The sequence below is a fragment of the Sminthopsis crassicaudata genome, chromosome 4, assembly GCF_048593235.1.
Source record: "Sminthopsis crassicaudata isolate SCR6 chromosome 4, ASM4859323v1, whole genome shotgun sequence".
Taxonomy (NCBI): Eukaryota; Metazoa; Chordata; class Mammalia; order Dasyuromorphia; family Dasyuridae; genus Sminthopsis; species Sminthopsis crassicaudata.
Window position 1 is genome coordinate 253,425,047 of NC_133620.1, and position 20,194 is coordinate 253,445,240.

At 34.7% G+C, this 20,194-nt stretch overlaps 1 protein-coding gene across 1 annotated transcript in view; it reads left to right on the forward strand.

Moving 5' to 3' along the window:
- Positions 1–20,194, forward strand: part of EYS (eyes shut homolog) — a 401,433-nt gene that overhangs the window by 375,992 nt on the left and 5,247 nt on the right. The window contains exon 12 of the mRNA XM_074310593.1: positions 18,187–18,348. Within this exon, the coding sequence (XP_074166694.1) occupies positions 18,187–18,348 (162 nt within the window). The remainder of the gene's footprint in view (positions 1–18,186; positions 18,349–20,194) is intronic.

Consider the following 20,194-nt stretch of genomic DNA (forward strand, 5'->3'; position numbering starts at 1 on the left):
GGTGGTTAAGGAACATCTGGTGGTAGATATGTGTGACCTTGTGATATTTTATGGCAGGATGTTCTCAGGCTAAGAAAGAATGCTTTATTGTTAACACCTGGGCTTTATGACCTTCAAGGCAGGATGTTCTCATGCTTCACTGTATTGCTTATCAGTTCTTGGTATTTGGGGTGTGGGGCAGGGGCTCCAGCAGTTGGGTAAATTATGGTATATGAATGTTATGGAATATTATTGCTCTGTAAGAAATGACCAGCAGGAGGAATACAGAGAGGCTTGGAGAGACTTACATCAACTGATGCTGAGTGAAATGAATAGAACCAGAAGATCTCTGTACACTTGAATGCTGTATGAAGATGTATTCTGATGGAAGTGGATATCTTCAACATAGAGAAGATCTAACTCACTTCCAGTTGATCAATAATGGACAGAAACAATTACACCCAGAGAAGGAACACTGGGAAGTGAATGTAAATTGTTAGCACTACTGTCTATCTACCCAGGTTACTTATACCTTCGGAATCTAATACTTAATGTGCAACAAGAAAATTGGATTTACACACATATATTGTATCTAGGTTATACTGTAACACATGTAAAATGTATGGGATTGCCTGTCATCTAGGGGAGGGAATAGACGGAGGGAGGGGAAAATTTGGAAAAATGAATACAAGGGATAATATTATAAAAAAAATTACTCATGCATATATACTGTCAAAAAATTATAATTATAAAATTAAAAAAAATAAATTGTGTCCTCCTTGAGGACAGTTTTTGCCCCTATTCAGATTCCAAGTACTTAGCAGAGTATCTAGCCCACGATAAATATTTAATAAATCTGATCTATCCAAAAGCATGGTTGCAACCCCATAGTCAGTCACTGACAAACATTTTTACTTTCTCTACATTTCATTTATTACATGTTGGTGCTGGAGATACAAAGGTAAAAACAAGTCTTTTCCCTTAAAAGGAGACCAGTCAAATGGAGATAATACCACATGCAAGTAATTATATACCTATAGGATCCATACAGTATAATAAGAGAGAATCTCAGAGGGAAGGCGGTATAAGGGAGAAAGAGAGAATACCATGAAGGGATCCTACAGAAGGTGAAATTGGATCTGAATCTTAAAGGATTCAGGAGGAAAAGTCAAAGATTGATGGCATTTCAGGTGGGGGAGAAATTTAGTAAAGAGCCTTGACCAATTCAGGAGATGGAGTATCAGTACAGTAAAACTATAGAATATATGGAGAGGCGCAAAGTATAAGAAAACTGTAGGAAAAAAGTAGGAAGGGGCCAGATTGTGAAGGGCTTTAAAAGACAGAAGAATTTATATTTTATACTAAAGGTAATAGCCACAGAAGTTTATTGAGTAGGGATAATATGGTCAGACTTGTACTTTACAAAGATAAGATCTCTTTGGAGTGAATAGAGAACGACTTGAGATGGGGAAAACAATCAAAAGACTAGTGCAGTATTTACCGTGTGCACATAATGAGAAGGGCATGAACCACGGTTGTAGGAAATAAGAGGACATGGATACAAGAAATTTTGTGAAAGTATAAGCGACAGGATGTGGCAACAGACTGGGTACAGAGTGAGGAATCAAGGTTGCCACTGAGATTTAAGTGTGGGTTCCTGGAGAGATGATGGTAACCTCTACAATAATAAGGAAGTTTCAAAAAGAGAGAAGGTTTTGAAGGAAATATGATTTCTATTTTGGATATAATGAATTTGAGATGTCACCCAATATAGGATATCCAGTTAGGTTGCTAATAATTTAAGACCGGACTATGAATTTTTGTCCCTCAGAATAGATAACACAAAATGTATCTGAGAAAAAAGTCTCCCTCAATTGAGTGGGGATGGAGGGGGGCCCATTGGAAAAAGACTTATATAAGGCACTTTCATGCTTATGGAACAAAAGGCATTTCTCTAGGAAATTTCTCATTGAGAGAATAGACCAAGAGTACTCATCCCAACCACGTGGCAGTTTTGTATTTTAACTGGCAATTCTTGCTAACTAGATGTTAAGTCCCCATTGCTTCTATGATGAGGAAATAACTGCCATCAGTATCTTAAATATAGTATCCTTTCAAATAAACAACTTGGAACTAGCCATAATCACCACACCCTAATTCTGCCCACGGTCAACCTAGTTCCATAGCACAAACTGCTTTTCCTATTAAGATTCAAAGATTGTCTCCATTTAATACTGCTAAATAAATGACCACTGCACTTCCTTGATTTTCAGCTAATTGGCAAAGCATTTGTTATCCTACTTTTTTTTTCCAAATTGGGGTACAGCATGTATTTAAACCTTGTTATTTATCTTCAACTCTTTCCATTGTTAATCTACAAGGATTCTGCAGGGATCTTTAAAAATCCGTTCAAAAACACCATGCCATAGAGAACTGGGCTTAGACCTATTTCTGGTGCTTCCTAGCTGTATGGCCATGGGTAACTCGCTTTAACCCCTCTGTCTTTCAAGTAACAAGTCACAGAAAAGCTTCAATAGAAACAGACTGAACTAGGAAGTGAGGGCCTTAGGACAGCCCAAGATTTCTACCTACTACAAGTATAATTATCCAAAAGAAGAGGCGTAATGTTGAAGGGAGGTAAAAGATAGAATTGGACTAGGAAGAAACTCCTGAGGAAGCTGCCACTGGGATCCTCTAGCCCAGTTATCTGCACCCTAATTAAGAGCCCTCGTTGATGAAAGGAGTTTCTGTACTATAATTTCTCAATGCATATTTATGTAATAATAAGTAACAATTGTAAAGGCATTTGACAGTTTGCAAGTTACTTTGCATATGTTATCTTTTTTGACTCTCACAACAAGCCTTGTATGGTAGAAACACTATCTATTACAACTCCTCATGTTACAGATTTTAAAAAAAACTCAGATTTTAAGTGACTCTTCATGGTCAAACAACTGGTATGAAAGGTAGAATTAGAAGCATTGCATATACCACACTCCCTCGCATCATGAATATGAGTGAAATATGCTGATAGTTCCAGATTGTACCATTTCCTAGTAGAACACAGCTTTCTTACAAATCAATAGCTAACAGGAAGAACTGAATTTTCCCAGTTCTTTTGACAGCGAGCCCGTTTTTGTTGTTGATTTTTTGTGTGGTTTTTTCCCCTCAAGGTCAGTGAAGTTCTGGTAGTGGAATAATGTAGTGGAGTAATGATGTACTAATAGCAGAGCTTCCAGATCTCAGAAGATGGCAGTATTGGAAAGTCATTTACCATAATCTCCTGACTCAAGAGTTTTTGCCCACTCTATTTGGCCACTACCCCAGTATAACAAGTACTTGGCACACTTTTGTCACAAAAAAACAATACAGAAACTGTAACCTAGATTCCTTCACCTATTTTCTATTCCCACAGGAGCACTTCTAGGGATGTGGCAAGTTGTAAAATAATAAATACTTGAAGAAAGCATAATGGAAAGAGTATTGGCTAGAGGCAGAGGACCTGGAATTGAATCCTTCTCTGATGCTAATGACTTATATAATCTTAGTAAAGTCACTTAGCTTTTTTAGGCCTCAGTTCCTTCATCTATTAGATGAGAAATAAATCTGGAAAAGTGGTTTGGGGCCTTAGTTCAGTCATCTTTAAATGACTGCTTAAGTCATAAGTAGTCTTTGAAGATTTTTGAACAAAGAAATGACATAATCAAATTCTAATATTTAAGATTATTCATTTGGCAAATGTCAAAGAAGAAAAAAAAATGCATTGATCTCAAATAGCTATTTAGCTCAAAGGAAAATTTTATCTGAAGCCAGGGAGAAGTTAGAGTTAGGGTCAACTGACATGAAGAAAATTCATTTTCCATTGTGAGCTACAGCAATGCTGTTCAGTAAGTTAATAGTATACATTTATTCATGGAACTCAAAGGTACCCAGTCCAGAAATATGGATCTTAAAATGTGTATAGGGCTTTATCTTTTTTTTTTAATGGCTAAGATTTGGGGGACTTTTGTTTATTTTTTAATGGAGAATTGTCAAATAATAAACTGCAGAACAAGCAAAAAAAATTGTTTGGTACCAATCTGGAAGATTGGAAGATAAACTGTGTAAGGAATAAAGCAGTTAAGTTACATGACTCTTGTAGTAGTCTATATGAAATAAAACAATGGAGCCCTTAACAAAGATGAAAGCAGTGGGGATTGAAAGGAAAGATAAGATATGGAAAAGATTGCTGCAGGGGGATTCAGAGAACTTGCTGCATGACAGAAAAGATGCTATCAATATAGTTTTAAGAACAACTTTAAAAACAACTGTTTTTTGACTGTTATAAATACCCAAATTAGCTATAAAAGACATATTAAGGAATAAGCTATCTGCTTCCAGAGGAAAAAACCTGATAAATAGAAGTATGAATAGAATGGTTTTATACAAACACAGACATTTTTATTTATGGTAGCCATCTCTAGGGCCAGAGTGGATGAGAAGGGAAAAAAAAGGGGGGGGATTACCTGATAATTTTATTATATATTTAAAAGAAATAACAAGTTATATATAATAGATTTGCCATTTCACATACAATAATCTTTTTTTTTTACTATTCTAGGAGGTTATGGTTGTTTTATTTATTTCTTAAGTTCAGAGTAAAATAATTTTTAAATTTTTATTTAGTTAGTTATTTTTGCTGAGGCAATTGGGGTTAAATGACTTGCCCAGCATCACAAAGCTATTAAGTTTAAGTGTCTGAGACCAGATTTGAATTCAGATCCTCCTGACTTCAGGGCTGGTGCCTTACCCTCTGTGCCACCTACCTGCCCCTAGGTATATCTTTAGCACCAGAAAAGCTTGGGTTCAATTTCTACCTCTCAAAAATATTCAAGTAGCCATGGGCTCCTTGAGTCCCTTAGCTTCTTAGAGACCTAGGCATCCTCTAAGATTATAAGTAGTAAAGATAGTACTCACTGTTTTGGTAGTACTATACCAAAAAAAAATCGTAGATCTAGTCCTATCCCCTATCTGCCTTCTTTAAATGGATATATAGAGATCTATATAAATTCACTCTTCCTTTTGAAAAATTATTTCAGAAAAGAAGCTTGCAGGAGTTGCACCAAAATTAAAAAAACAAAAACAAAAACTATGCCCTTCCTTCACTCTGACAATTGTCCACCATAGAAACATCATGGTTTGGAAATTTGAGATTATAAACAACATAGGACAAAAATGACTGTAGACTGTAGTTCTAGATCTATATTTTTGTGTGTTTGTGTGTGTGTGTGAGTGTGTTTAATTTGTTTTTAAATCTGACACTGACGATATGAATCTTGCTATTAACCATAAAAATTTCTCCAATCATTCTGGGGTCAAGATTCCTGGATGTTACAGATAATTTTCCAAGATTTGAAAAGCTTAGAGAATTTCTCTATCACTGAATACCTCAGAGGCACATGAAATATTTTCATCAGGCCAGTCTTTAAAAGAAAGAGGCAGACTAGATAAAAGACACAACTGGTAACTGGGATGGTGCTAAGAACAGATTTTTGGATTTATGGATCGCCTTTTTTTTTTTGGTTTGTTAGGTGTTATCTTTCCCTATTAAACTGTGACCCTCTTGGGGGCAGAGACTATCTTTTGCCTCCTTTTATGTCCCCAGCACTTAGCACATATAGTTGATACTTATAAATGTTTATTGGTTGATAGGAAAACTGCTTTTGGCTGAGGGTAGATGCACCTACAAAGAATGGCAAATATATGTTAAAATAGGAATTAGTAAATCTGATCAAAAGAATTTTTGGCTGAAAAGAAAGCAGGATAGAAAAAAGAATTATTTATTTGCTGTTACATATACACACAACTACACACACCACACTCACACATACACACATCTAGATTGGTAGAGACACCCAGTAATTCACAAGAAGAAGGGAAAAAACAAAAATAAAAAAGAAATCAGAGCTTCAGATGTCTATTATACAAATGCAGAAAGCACAAGTGAACTGAAAGGAAAAAAAACACCCAACAAGAACTTTGAAAAGGTGGGAGAGATCCAGAAGTATAGTGGCCTATTTCAGTAGATTTTTTTTTCTCATCTTTTTGCCTTTAAGCAAAAAATTTCTCAAGATTGTTGTAGGAGTAAATTATTATTCAGACAGCATAGAGTCTCTGAACTCCCTTCAAACTCTTGAGATTCTTGATCTAATACTTTAATGCTTCACTAACTTCCATTCAAGAAGTTGTTACTCTTTGAAATTCTGTTCCTCCTAACCTATCTTCACTGTTTGAAGTCTCTTCTTTTTCTCTGCATATTCATCATCACTGGAGAACTTCAAATAGACTTCATTTTCACAAATGTATTGTGCATAATTCTACATGGGGAGCAATTAAATGGATAGAGCACTGGGCTTGGAATCAAGAAGTTCAAATCCAGCCTCTGACACTAACTGTGTGGCCCTGGACAAGTCAGTTAACCCTGTTTGCCTGAGTTCCTCATCTGTAAAATGAAATAGAAATGTAGAAAAGGAAATGGCAAACTTCAGTATCTTTGCCAAGAAAATCCCAAATAGAATCACAAAGAGTTGGATATGACTTCAATGACACAACAAAAAACTTCACCTGAGTCTTCACTAGTGTTCAACACCCCCCCACTCTGATTATTTTTTACAATGAGTACTACAGATCTTTTCCTATTTCCTCAAGCTACCACACTTAGGATAAGCAAGTTGTGCTATTTCAGTAATCTTTTTAATTAAAGCTTTTTATTTTCAAAACATATGCATGAATAATTTTTCAACATTGATCCTTGCATAGTCTTGTGTTTCAAATTTTCCCTTCCTTACCCCCACTCCCTCCCCTAGATGGCAATCAATCCAATTTATGTTATACATGTTAAAATATATGTTAAATCCAATATATGTATACCTATTTATACAATTATCTTGCTGCACAAAAAAATCATATCAAAAAGAAAGAATGAATAAGAAAATGAAATGCAAGCATATAACAACAAAAAGAGTGAAAATGCTATGTTGTGATCCACACTCAGTTCCCACTCTTTCTCTGGGTATAGATGGCTTTCTTCATCACAAGATCTTTGGAACTGGTATCAGTCATCTTATTGCTGGAAATAGTCATGTCCATCAGAATTGATCATCATATACTCAATCTTATTGTTGTTATATACCATGATCTCCTGGTTCTGCTCATTTCACTTAGTATCAGTTCATATAAGTCTCTCCAGCCCTAAGCTAAGAGTAATTAATGGCTAATATTATTTAATGCTTACTAAATACTGAGCATTTATGCTAAGCATTTTACAGTTATTATTTCATTTGATCCTCACACAGTCCTGGACAGTAGTTTTACTATTACTTGATGATTATTATATCCATTGTACAGATGATTAAATTGAGGCAAACTCAGGGTCACACAGCTTAGTAAGTAGTGTCTGAAACCAAATTTGAACTACGGTCTTCCTGCTCTATCCACTGCGCAGCCTTCTTGCTTCTAGGGATAGTAGCTGACACAGAATAAAGGAGGTGACAATCCACTATCCTCAGCTTCCTCGTAACTTATGTGGTGTATGATATTCAGTTGTGGATTCCCTGGTTCAAAAAAGTCACTGAAAACCTCAAAAGTGCTCAGAGAGGAGGGAAACCAGGGAGATGAAGATCAGCTGAAGGAACTGGCTTGTTTAACTTAGTGAAGTGAGCAGAACCAGGAGAATATTGCACATGGTAATAGCAATATTGTACAAGGAACAATTGTGAATGTATTGCAGAAAATAGTTAAGTCAGTCATCCAAGACAATCCCAAGAGAAAGAACTTCAATCTGAATACACACTGAAGCATACTACTTTCCTACCCCCGCCCTTCCTCTTCCCTCCATCCACACTCCCTCTCTCTCACTTCCTTTCTTTCTGAATCTTCTATACAGAATGACTAATACAGAAATATTTTAGATGACTGTACATGTGTAATTTATAGAGGACTGCTTCTCATGATGGAGGGGCAGAAAGTAGAAAAGAAGGAAAGAGGGAAGAATAAAATTAAGATCAAAAACTTTTGTTAAAAAAGATTAAAAACCATGTAACTAGGGAAACTGTAATATTTTAAAAGGGGAGAAGTTCCCCCATGGAGGAAGAGGAGGGAAGGAGCAGCAGGGAGAGGAAAGGAATGTGAGAATCATCTTCATTTTTATGTAGTGGAGGAATTAACCTCATTCCTTTTGGCCCCAAGAGCAGAACCTGAAGCCTGGGTGGAAATTGCAAAGAAGCCAATTCTGGCTAACCTAACAATTAGAATTGATCGATACTGGAATGATCTGCCGTCTGAAGTTCCCCCTACATGAAGGTCTTCAAGGTGTGACAGTTGGGATTCCTTTGGTAAATAAGGTTCCTCCAGATAGCTGCTAAGGTCCCTTCCAGCTCTCAAATTCTGTGATTCTGTAATATACTTCAGTGCTGAAGTATCCAGAGCTTAAGACACTCAATAAATCAAGGTTTCATAATACTTTTAAAATAATTTGATATTTTAAAAGAAAATTTTATGTGAAGAAGAAAGAACTAGGAATAAACTCATAATCATAATATTTACTTTTTGCCTTTTACTCTGCAATATTTTTGCTCACTTGAAGGTTATCAGCCACTTTATTTTTTTTATGTAAGAAAATTGAGGTTTCTAGTAAATTTAAATCACACAAGCAATAAGGTGCAGGGCCTGGATGTGACTAGTATTCTATTACTCCAAACACAATGCATTTTCTATTAATCAATGCTGCCAAGAACAATGTGTATTCAGTGATTCCTCTACTCCTGCTCACCCATACCTTCTTTTCCAGTGTAATTCTTATCCTTGATTTTGTATAAAACTTTCATAGAATATGTATCCAGTATGCTATAGGGCTTCCTCTAGTGAGGGATATGCTGGACCATTTTCATAAGATTCTGTTATATTAGCTCAAACCTACTCATAAACAATTGATATTTTTCCAATTGTTCAGATCTGACTCTTTGTATGAAAAGCATTTTGTAATTGTGTTCACATAATTCTTGAGTTTGTCTTGGTAGGTAGATACCCAAATATGTTATTTTGTCTACAATAAAAAAGTAATATTCCATTGTCCAAAAAATGTTTGTGACAAGTTTTTTTGTGGTGGCAAGGAACTGGAAATTGAAGGGATGCCTATCAGTTGAGAATTGGCTAAATAAGTAGTAGTATATGGATTTAAATAGTGTTAACAAAGGGCTTCAGTATGATGGTGATAGAAATTATTTCTATTCTACTTTGGAATTTGCAAAGCATTTCGGATATATCATTTTACTGGATTCTCACAACACTCCTAGATGGAAAATGCTGCCTAAGGTATAGTTGTTGATCAAAAGTATAAAAAATTTCTTAGGCTATCATCATGGACATCATGGTGAAAAATGAGCCAAATTACTTTCCAATTAAATATATTCAGAGTTGGCTGAATAACTCCACCCAAATTTATTAACTGATTGGCACAGACTCAAAGAAATGAAGAATGCTGCTACAGGGTCTGGTCCTTGACTCTATCAATTTTTTTAATCTAAAGTATGCTTAGTGAATCTGCAGATGACACAAAAATGAGAATACTACAGTATAGCTTAGATAATAAATTTTTACAACAATATCATCTGACTAGAATTAATGGGAATAAATTAAATATAACAAAGATAGATGTTTCAATGGAAGTCTAATCTGAAGGGTTTAAAAGTTTATAAAGAAATTCAAAGATGGCAAAGACCTTAGAAGCTATGGACGTATCCCAATTAGCATCCAAATATATATGATTTCTACTTCATACACATCCCTATGTTTCCATTCAGAAAATCAACTACACAAGTATAATTAATGTAGACATGTTTATAAATAAGATTGTAGGTCAAAGGAACATAAATGTAGAGTTGATAGGGATCTTATCCATCCTTTAGTTCAATTTGTTCATCTTAGAAATTAGGGCCCCGAATGATTGATTAAATGGCTTGTCCACTGTCTCATGGGTAGTAAAAGCTAGAATTCAATCTTGGAGTGTGACTCTAATATAAGTTCTCTTCCCATTCTAATATGTCTATCCAATAGTTGATATATTTTAAAAGAAAATAATTTTGTGGGCTTAGTAAACTCAGTAAACTTAGTGATCTCAAAAAACATCAAAAGAATGCTCTGGCAGACAAGCTAATTCTGTTTTAGGCTACATTAATTCATCTATGATGAATGAGAGAAGTTACAATCTTTATTTACTGCTAATCAACCAGCCTTAAAGCATTGGTATCAAATTAAAATTGAAACAGGGTCCACTAAGCCATATGTAAGGGTCCCTGCATTCTTATTTAGAAAAGCACATGTCAAAGTATATGTGTTTTAATATATATTTATTTTATTAAATACTTCCCAGTTACTTTTTAATTTTGTTCACACAACATTTAGGAAGCATCACATTTGACACCTCTGATCAAGAGTTCAGTTCTGGCCAACAAATGTTTCATGGGACATTGTCCTGTTCTATGTTGGTTCCAGTTTGTCAATCAAGATGCAGAGAGGACTCAACTAAAAAAAATTTCAAGAAACTAGAAATGCTTAATCTAGAAAAGAAAAAAAATTACAGGAGGGAACATGACACCTATATTCAAATACTATAAGTATCATTCCTAGTCCTCCTTAAATTTTGGTGCCTTCCCTCTGAGATGAGTTCCAGTTTATCTTGTATGTTTGCATGTAACTATTTCTGTGTTATCTCCTTCATTACACAGTTATTTTCTTAACAACAGGGCTTGGGGTTTGTGTAGTTTTTTTTTTTTTTTTTTTGGTTTGCTTGTTTGAACGTTTTGTTGTAACCCTAGCACACAGCACAATGCCCAACACCTAGTGGCACTTAACTCTTGTTGGCTTTACTTAATAGACAAGAAAGATTAGAAATATTCCATTTGATCACAAGGTAGAATCAGAATCACAGTGTGACAGTAACAGAGCTATATGCAGAGTTTTATTTAATATAAGGAGAAAGAGTTCACATTATCCAAAATTGAAATAAGCTTCTTTGAAGACAATGAGTTTTAATCACTAGAGGTAATCAACATTAGATTGGATGACCACTTATAAAGAATGATGAAGAGGGAAAGAAAGAAGTATTAAGTACTTACTATGCACCAAACATTATAGTGAGCACTTTGTTAATTTAATCTCTTGTTTCTCACAACCCTGTAAGTAGACAGTATTAAAATCTTCATTTTACAATCGAAGGATCCCAAGCACACTCTGTACATAGTGACTTGCCCAAGATCACACAGCCGAGATCCCATTGGAACTCGTCTTCCTTGTCTCTAGATCTAATATTTTTTTTTTTTTGCTAGAGCAGCAATCTGCCTTAATGAGATTGAGTTTTCTAAGATTCTGTGTTCTTGACCTTGTGTGTCCTTTGGCTGCCTCAGGTCAAACTCTGCTCTTGAGATTCTGGAGATCAAAAATTCTCAGAAACCCAGATAAATACTAAAGCATAGGAACCAGTTGGATATAGTCAACATGTCCTTTTTGACTACACACTTCCAAGACCAAAAGTCCTTTGGAGGCAATTCAGTTCCTCTTTGCAGTCTAGTTTCTTGTGATTTATTAGGGTGAAATAACAGTTCTGTGATCCTGGACAGAAGAAATTTTCTTTGTAAGCAGTCTTTCCTCCTAAGCTTCTACTAAGGCTCAGGTGCTATCTGCATGACTTGAGATTACAAATTTAAGTAGAACCTCTGTGTGTGTGTGTGTGTGTGTGTGTGTGTGTGTGTGTGTGTGTGTGTACTCTCACATTAGCCTGTTCTAGTCAGCAAAACTTTCCTAAGGTGACTCAAAGCCAGATTTTTTTTTTGGATGATTCACTTTGGCAAGTCTAGACCTTATTTTTTAAAAAATCTCTTAAAACAAAGAACAAAGAATATATCAATCTCTAGGTGGATAATGATGCTTTGGGGAATTATGGAAAACCTAAAAGGTATCAGTACCACTCTGCCTTAGTTTTAAATTGGTTTGTGAGTTTTAGTTGCTTTGACAACAGTAGCTTTAAAAAAGAGAAATCTTCTTTTAAAACTATCTTCTTATGTTTGTGAGCTCTCAGTAAAATCTCATACAATGAAAAAATTCATTGTATGAGATAATAACATGTGCTTCTCATCAAACAAAGTAAAAAAAAAATTGAAATTCCCAAGCTAACAAGAAAATTATTATTTGTTCAAGGCAGCACTTTGGCTTTCTAGTCTTTATCCTCCCCCCAATCATTATTAGGAAAGTGATGGAAAACAGGTCTGTGATTTCATTAGCAATGGGAAACTCTTGGATGAGAAAAATCTTTCCAAAACAGGCAGATAACTTCCCTGCATTTTATGAGAATTGCCTAGAACACGTAAACGTGTAGGTGACTTGCCCAGGGTTGTCAGCAAGTATGTGTTAGATAATGGCCATACACTCCTGTTCTAGGACCTGCTCTCTGTCCACTAAGCCTTAGTGCCTGTCCCCTATGCTAATGTTTCCATGAAGACTGCTGGAGCCTGTGAAACTACTTTTACCTGTGCCAGTGCCAGATACCTCCTGCCTCCTGCTGTCAGTCTGATCTCCCACCAATGATGCAGAGGCAATGAAGAACAGCAAACTTCCCTTTGACTTGATGTCGTTTTTTGTTTTGTTTTGTTTTGATGTTCCAAATCCTCTTTTCCTCCTTTTTCTTGCTTGAATTTTATTTTCATTGATGGTGTACTAACACTTTTAATTTTTGATGCTAGTAATTTGTCTTTTTTTTTCTAATCAAGTTAGCCAATGCTTTATCTTTTCTCTTTCTCTTCCTCCTTCTTTCTTTCTCTTCCCCCTTCCTCCCTCTCTCAACCCTCCCCCTTTCTCTCTGAATACGTATATGTGTATATATATTCTTTCCTGTTTGAATCAGTTCAGATGAGAGTGAGATTCAAGTTTTGCCCACTCCCAACTCCATTTTTCTCTTCCAGTGGTAAAAGCTCTTCCTTGCCAATCTCTTTTATGTGAAATAATTTCCCCCATTATTTCTCTCCCTTCCCACATCTTCCAATACATCCTTCTTTCTCAGCTTTCCATTTTCCTTTGATATCATCCCACTATAATGAACCCCCACTCATGTCCTCTTCCTCCTGACTGTCTTAATGATGGTAAAGTTTTCGGGGATTACATGAATCAGTTTTATTTGAAAATATAAGCAGTTTATTTAACCTTATTAAGTTACTCATGGTTTCTCACTCTTGTTTCCCTTTTTATACTTCTCTCAAGTTTTGTCTTAATATCACATTTTCTTATTTGTGCTTTTTAATCCAGTGACCCTGGCTTCCTGGATGTGCCACAAACAAGACACTCTATCTCTTAGCTCTGTATTTTCTCTGGCTGTTCCCCATGTCTGAAATGCTTTCCTTCATCTCTGCCTATTGCTTACTCTTGCTTCTTACAAATTCCAGCTAAAATTTTATAAGGAAGTCTTTCTTGACCTCTCTGAATTCTAACATCTTCCCTTTTAAAATTATTTTTATCTGTAGCATTTAGCAGTGCTTGGAACATAATAGTAAATGTTTATTGATTGATATCTTAAGTAGAAATTGAATTACACGGACTTGTGAAATAGTCTGTAAATTTAAAAGACCAAAGGAGCCTTTATGTGTGTTGTTATTGTTCGTTTGTTGGCTAGTTTATTTATAAAAGCCTAGGAACAGGACTTGGAGTCAGGAAGACTTGCCTCCTATGACCCTGAGAAATTGACTTAAACTCCTTCAGCCTCAGTTTATTCAAATGCAAAATAAGGAGATTGGACTCTTAGGAATCTAAATCTTTTATTCTACGGGGAGCAATGATTTATAATTTCATCAGTAGTAAGATCTTCAACTCTATAACCTTGATATGAGGAAATGATTGGAGTACTGATAGTTTGTGATTTGCCCAAGCTCACAGAACTTGTATGTTACATGCAAGATTTAAACTCAAATGTTCCTGACTCCACAATGCCATGAAAACTTTTCATCTTGGGAAAATTTATAAATAAAAAATCCATTTTAGATCATGTAATTTTCTAAGTGAACTAAATTAAGGCCTAGAGTTAATTGTACTAGGTCACACAGATACCAGGAGATGAACTCGTGCTTCCTATTATACAATCTAGTGTTCCTACTGTGTAACTCAATACTAGGACTGTGATTCTTGGTTCTAACTCCATTGTAGAAAAGAAGGGAAAGAAAGAAGCATTTATTAAGCACTGTAACAGGCACTATTATACTAAGTGATTACAAATATTATCTCCTTTGATCTTTATAATTTAGGAAACTGAGAAAGAGATTAAGTGATTTGCCCAAAGTCACACACAGTGTCTGAGCCTAAATTTGAACTGGTCTTTCTCACTCAAAGCCTAGTGTTCTATCAACTGCACCATTCAGCTATCAACATTAATAATCATATAAAAAAATAGATGGGGCAACTAAGTGGCACAGTGGATAGAGTGGCAAGCTGGAGGCAGGATACTATCTTCTGGAGTTCAAATCTGTCCTTAGACATTTCCTCATTGAATGACCTTGGGAAAGTCACTTAATCCTGTTTTCCTCACTTTTCTTTTCTGTAAAATGAGCTAGCAAACTATTCCAGTATCTTTGCTAGGAAAATCCCAAATGGGGGTCTCAAAGAGTTGAAAATGACTGAACAACAATTAAAAAATAGGTGAGATCTCCAGTTGATAAATGGTCAAAGGACAATTCTTACATGAAGAAATTGAAACTATTTCTAATCATATGAAAAGATGCTCCAAGTCATTATTAATCAGAGAAATGCAAATTAAGACAACTCTGAGATACCAATACACACCTGTCAGATTGGCTAAAATGACAGGGACAGATAATACAGAATGTTGGAGGGGATGTGAGAAAACAGGGACACTGATACATTGTTGGTGGAATTGTGAATACATCCAGCCATTCTGGAGAACAATTTGGAACTATGCTCAAAAAGTTATCAATCTGTGCATACCCTTTGATCCAGAAGTGTTATTACTGGGCTTATATCCCAAAGAGATTTTAAAGAAGGGAAAGGGGCCTGTATGTGCAAGAATGATTGTGGCAGCCCTCTTTGTGGTAGCCAGAAACTGGAAACTACGTGGATGCCCATCAATTGGAGAATGGATGAATAAATTGTGGTATATGAATATTATGGAATATTATTGTTCTGTAAGAAATGACCAGCAGGATGATTTCAGAAAGGCCTGGAGAGACTTACATGAACTGAGGCTGAGTGAAATGAGCAGGACCAGGAGATCGTTGTATACTTCAACAACAATACTATATGATGATCAATTCTGATGGATGTGGCCATTTTCAACAATGAGATGAACCAAATCAGTTCCAATAGAGCAGTAATGAACTGAATCAGCTATACCCAGCAAAAGAACTCTAGGAGATGACTTATGAACCATTTCCAAACCCTCTAATTTTGTCCACCTGCATTTTGGATTTCCTTCACAGGCTAAATGTACACTATTTCAAAGTCCGATTCTTTTTGTACAGCAAAACAACTGTTTGGACATGTATACATATATTGTATTTAACTTATACTTTAACATATTGAACATGTATTGGTCAACATGCCATCTGGGAGAGGGAAGGAGGGGAAAAATTAGATCAAAAGGTTTGGTAATTGTCAATGTTGTAAAATTACCCATGCATATATCTGGTAAGTAAAAACTATTAAAATAAAAAAAAAATAGGTGAGGAAGAAAGTTTGAACTTAATTTAAACAGGGTTTTTACTTAAGACATGTTCTTCAAGGGGCAATTAGGTGGCGCAGTGGATAGAGCACCAGCCTTGAATTCAGGAGGACCGGAGTTCAAATTTTATCTCAGACACTTAACACTTCCTAGCTGTGTGACCCTGGGCAAGTCACTTAACTCCAACCTAAAAAAAAAAAAAAAAAAAAAAAAATGTTCTTCATTTTTTAAATTATTTTTGTTTGCCTTTCTGAGCAACCATTCCAGATCTGACAGTTTTAAATTGAACTATATTCTAATGAAATTTTATTAGCACTTAATATAATGAATAAAGTATACATTTACACTCCCCATTTCTGAATGTCCTTTTCATATTTATATATCCTAGAATTATGCTTTTTGTAAATTTTGCTAAAATACATATTACAAAAATATAAGTGAAAAAATTTTAAAAACTATTAGGAAGTTGAACTCAGAACTTCAAGGCTGCTACCTAAAGAAGGGGCTCATCATGGTGTTCCTGTCATTACTCATTAGTTATACTGCTTTTAGACTTTTCTGGCTCTCTCCATCTTGCCTTACTTCCCCAGAAAATCCCATTATGCTGGAAGATTAAATCTGCTCAGTATTTCATATCTTATCAATCAATACCCTCTGCCTTTCCTTCTTATTGAACCTGATGACTGGAGGGCAGAGCCATGAAGACAAGATCCCTACTTAAAAAGGGGGCTAAGCGCAGTCTTCTCCCCATTCCCTACCACCTATCCTGCTTTTCAACTCCAGCTTGCTTCCCCGCTCACATTTTTCTTTCTTTTTCAGCTTCCTTTTGTGTATTATCTCTCCCAAATAGATTATAAGGCTCTTCAGGATAGGGACTAACATCTTTGTTTTTTAATATGTATTTATAGCTTCATAGTACCCAGTAATAGTAGATGCTTAATAAATGTTTATTTACTGAATAATGAGGAAAAAAATCTAGATGTCTGGAGAAGAAATTCTTTCCTCACTGAAGAAAAGTAGGAAGTTACTAGGATAAAATGTTTTACATTCCTATTATCAAATATTTTTAGCATCATTATTTTTGTCATAATCTGAAGGGAGAATAGTATGAGAAAATAGTTCTTGTGTTACTAGTACAGTGACTGGTAGTGACTGGTAGATACAGTTTAGTCCTTAATAAGTGCTTATTAGTTGATAAATATATGCATTTCAATCTATGATTATATAACTGGACTCTCTTATCTGTGACATAAGGAGAGGAGCTTGACCTATAATTTCATTAGAATAGGGATTCCCAGGTGAGAAAACTCCCTCTACCAAAGGTCAGCACTTTCTCTGAAAGTTAGTTTTAGAGAAATTGCCCAGGGTATGGAAAGGTTAAGTGATTAGCCTATACAAAAAATATCTGCTGAAGGCAGGACTAGAATACCGGTCTTCAAGGTTTCAAAGACATCTATCTACTCTAATGCACTTCCTCTCTCTTTAAGACATGACTCATCACTATACTTTTCCCTATCAAATTTATTTTCCTTTCATCCAGGACATAATTCACACACATAAAGAAAAGGGAGGAGAGGGGAATTTTTGCTTTAAAATTCCTGTCTTCCTATCCTTTTGTCATGTTTGAAATATGCAACTTAAAAGGTTTTTAAAAATCATATATATTTTAAATTTGCATACTATAAGCAAAACTGTTCAAACAAAAATCTTTAAACAAATTTTGTTTATAAGAATGTACAGTGCATATCCTGAATTTAAAGACACTTAGAAATCAAAGCTTAAAGGCTTTTCCTATGAACTATTGCTCTTTTCTAACCTATTTTTGATTTGCTTCCATGGGACTGAAGTTCTGAGAGTAGGATGCATGAAAAGTTTCCATGTTTCCTTTAAATCAGTATTCCATTAACATGCACAAAGTCTGCGATTATGGTAAAATGTTTTGATATATAGTTTCAATCTCATTCTCAATTTAGGAAGGGACCTACATACAATGTAGTTGTTTCCCTATCTTTGAATTGGAGTAATGGTTATTTTAAAATGTCTCCATTAAAGCTGTGATGAAAAAGACTTATTTTGAAAAAAGCTGTAAAGACAAACTGTGGCTTATTAGATCCATAAAAGGAGCCAGTCAATGACATGCAATCAACAAGAAGACAAAAGTTGCCCTCATATTCATTTATCTAAAAAGCATAGCTATCAGAAATATTAAAAGGACCTTATTAGTTATGATGGAACATCACTTACAATGTAGGCTCATAGGTTATCAAAGACCCTGTGCCAAAAATAAATGAATTGAAGAAGGAAGCATATTATATAAAAAGTAGATTTCCTATCTGGTCATTTTATCATAAAATAAAACTTTTTAAAATGTCAAAATCTAGGTGGACAATTCATGAATAATACCAATTTCTATGACAGCAAATGACTCATTGAGAATTTTATTATCTTTTTCGTAGCCTTTTCTATAAGTGATCCATCTTTCAGAAGCAATGAATCATCCTGGATGTCATTCGCTCCTTTTCATATTCGACAAAAGATGTATATTCAGTTACAGTTTCAGCCTGTTTCTACAGATGGCATCCTGTTTTATACAGCACAGTACCTTAACAGTCAGTCAGGTAAGAATATCAAAGGTACCATTCACAAGCATGGGGCCTTTTTTTTTCCTCCAATGAAATTCTGTGAAATGTTAACATCTTTTCTTTTTTTAAATAAAAACAGGAATTTTGGTATTATACAGTATGGCTAAAGATAACAATAATAATGATAGCATTTGTAGGGTGCTTTAAAGTTTGCATAACACTTTACATGTTACCTCATTGAATCCAATAATCAATATCTACTATTAAAGTTTTCAAATAGTTAATGAAAGAAAAGTTTATGAGGTCTGAAGTTAAGAGACAGTTAACCTTGAAAAATAATGGACTTACTATTGAAAAGCTGTAATTATCTCTTATAAATTGCTCTCTGGAAATAGAGAGAAAGTGGAAAGAAAAGGAGTATGTGATCCAAGGTCACACAAGGAATATATAACTGGAATTTAAGCCTAAGTCCTTGTACTCCAAAACCCATTGTCCTTTCCAATTCTTCCATCATCTATTACTATCTATAATGGTAGATGGCTCTTTTAAAAGCTTTGAATTATAAGGATGTGTGTGTGTGTATGTGTGAATTTGTAAACTTAAGGGCGAGACAGCACAGAAGACTGGTCTTTGAGTCAGGAAAACCAGAGTTCTTATACTAAACTGAGGGACACCAGGAAAATCATTTAACCTTCCAGTGCCCCCAGATAACTTTCCAAAACTATAAATTACAAATCAGTTTAGTTTATGAGCGCCTTAAGAGTAGGGACTATTGCTTTGATTTTTTGCCTTTCTTTATATCTGCATCATTAAGCAATGAATTTGATACATTTTAGGGCTTAATGAATGTTTCCTTTACGTGATTTGAGCTCAATCAGAGTTCCACCATGTGGAGTTCCCTATATCAATGAATCTTGTATCATAATCATAGAAATCATACACACACAGAAACACACATATACTTTTATGTATACCTACACTACATTGATCTTAAAATATTACACAATGAAAATATTTCAAAATCTGTCAGTTTAGTATGTGTCAAATTCATCTTTATTTTCATTTGCACATTTTTCCTCTCCAGAGTTTTACTAAATATTACACTTATATTGTTAACATATTTTATTAGTGTATTGGCTATAAACCACAATATTTTAATACGTTCTGTTCTGGCACTCATTCATGATGACCTAATCCTTTAAAAATGTAGTTTTGGGAGTAGAAAAAAAATCAGATGCTTATTGAAGAGTGTTCATTGTAGATTCTCAATAAGAATAGTGTCCAGACTCAATGCCAAAATTGTATGATTCAACAAGTTTATGTAATAAAGATGTCTTTATTCCTTATAAAGTATGCTTATTGTGAAAGATAAGACTGTTAAAAGTATAATACCAGTGACAGTTTGGTTGTTTTACTAAATGAAATTACCTCGAAACAATAGCAATTGAGTCATAGACCCTAGAAGTCACCTGATCCATTCCCCTTATTCATATCACGCCAGTATTTACCATACTGTCTCTGAATTGAACACACATTTATTTAGAAAAGAACTATTCATTTGAAACTGGATATTTGGCTTTTAATTAATGACTAACCTAAACTTCATAAAAGATGCTAAATATTTTAAATTTCTATTTCTGCATGAAAAAACTTTTATAAAAATTTCAACTGAGTAGTATAAACAAAAAGATTTTAGACCATATCAAAACTTTTCATGAATCAAAGACAGAAAAGAAACAAGCCAGACTGTGACAAGTTAATATTATTATAAATCTAATTTTGCTTTCAGTATTCATGTTCCATACAAGAACTCTATGTGTATATATTCAAACATTTTCTTGGAATATGCTATGTATAGGCAAGAAATTTAAATCATAGCCAT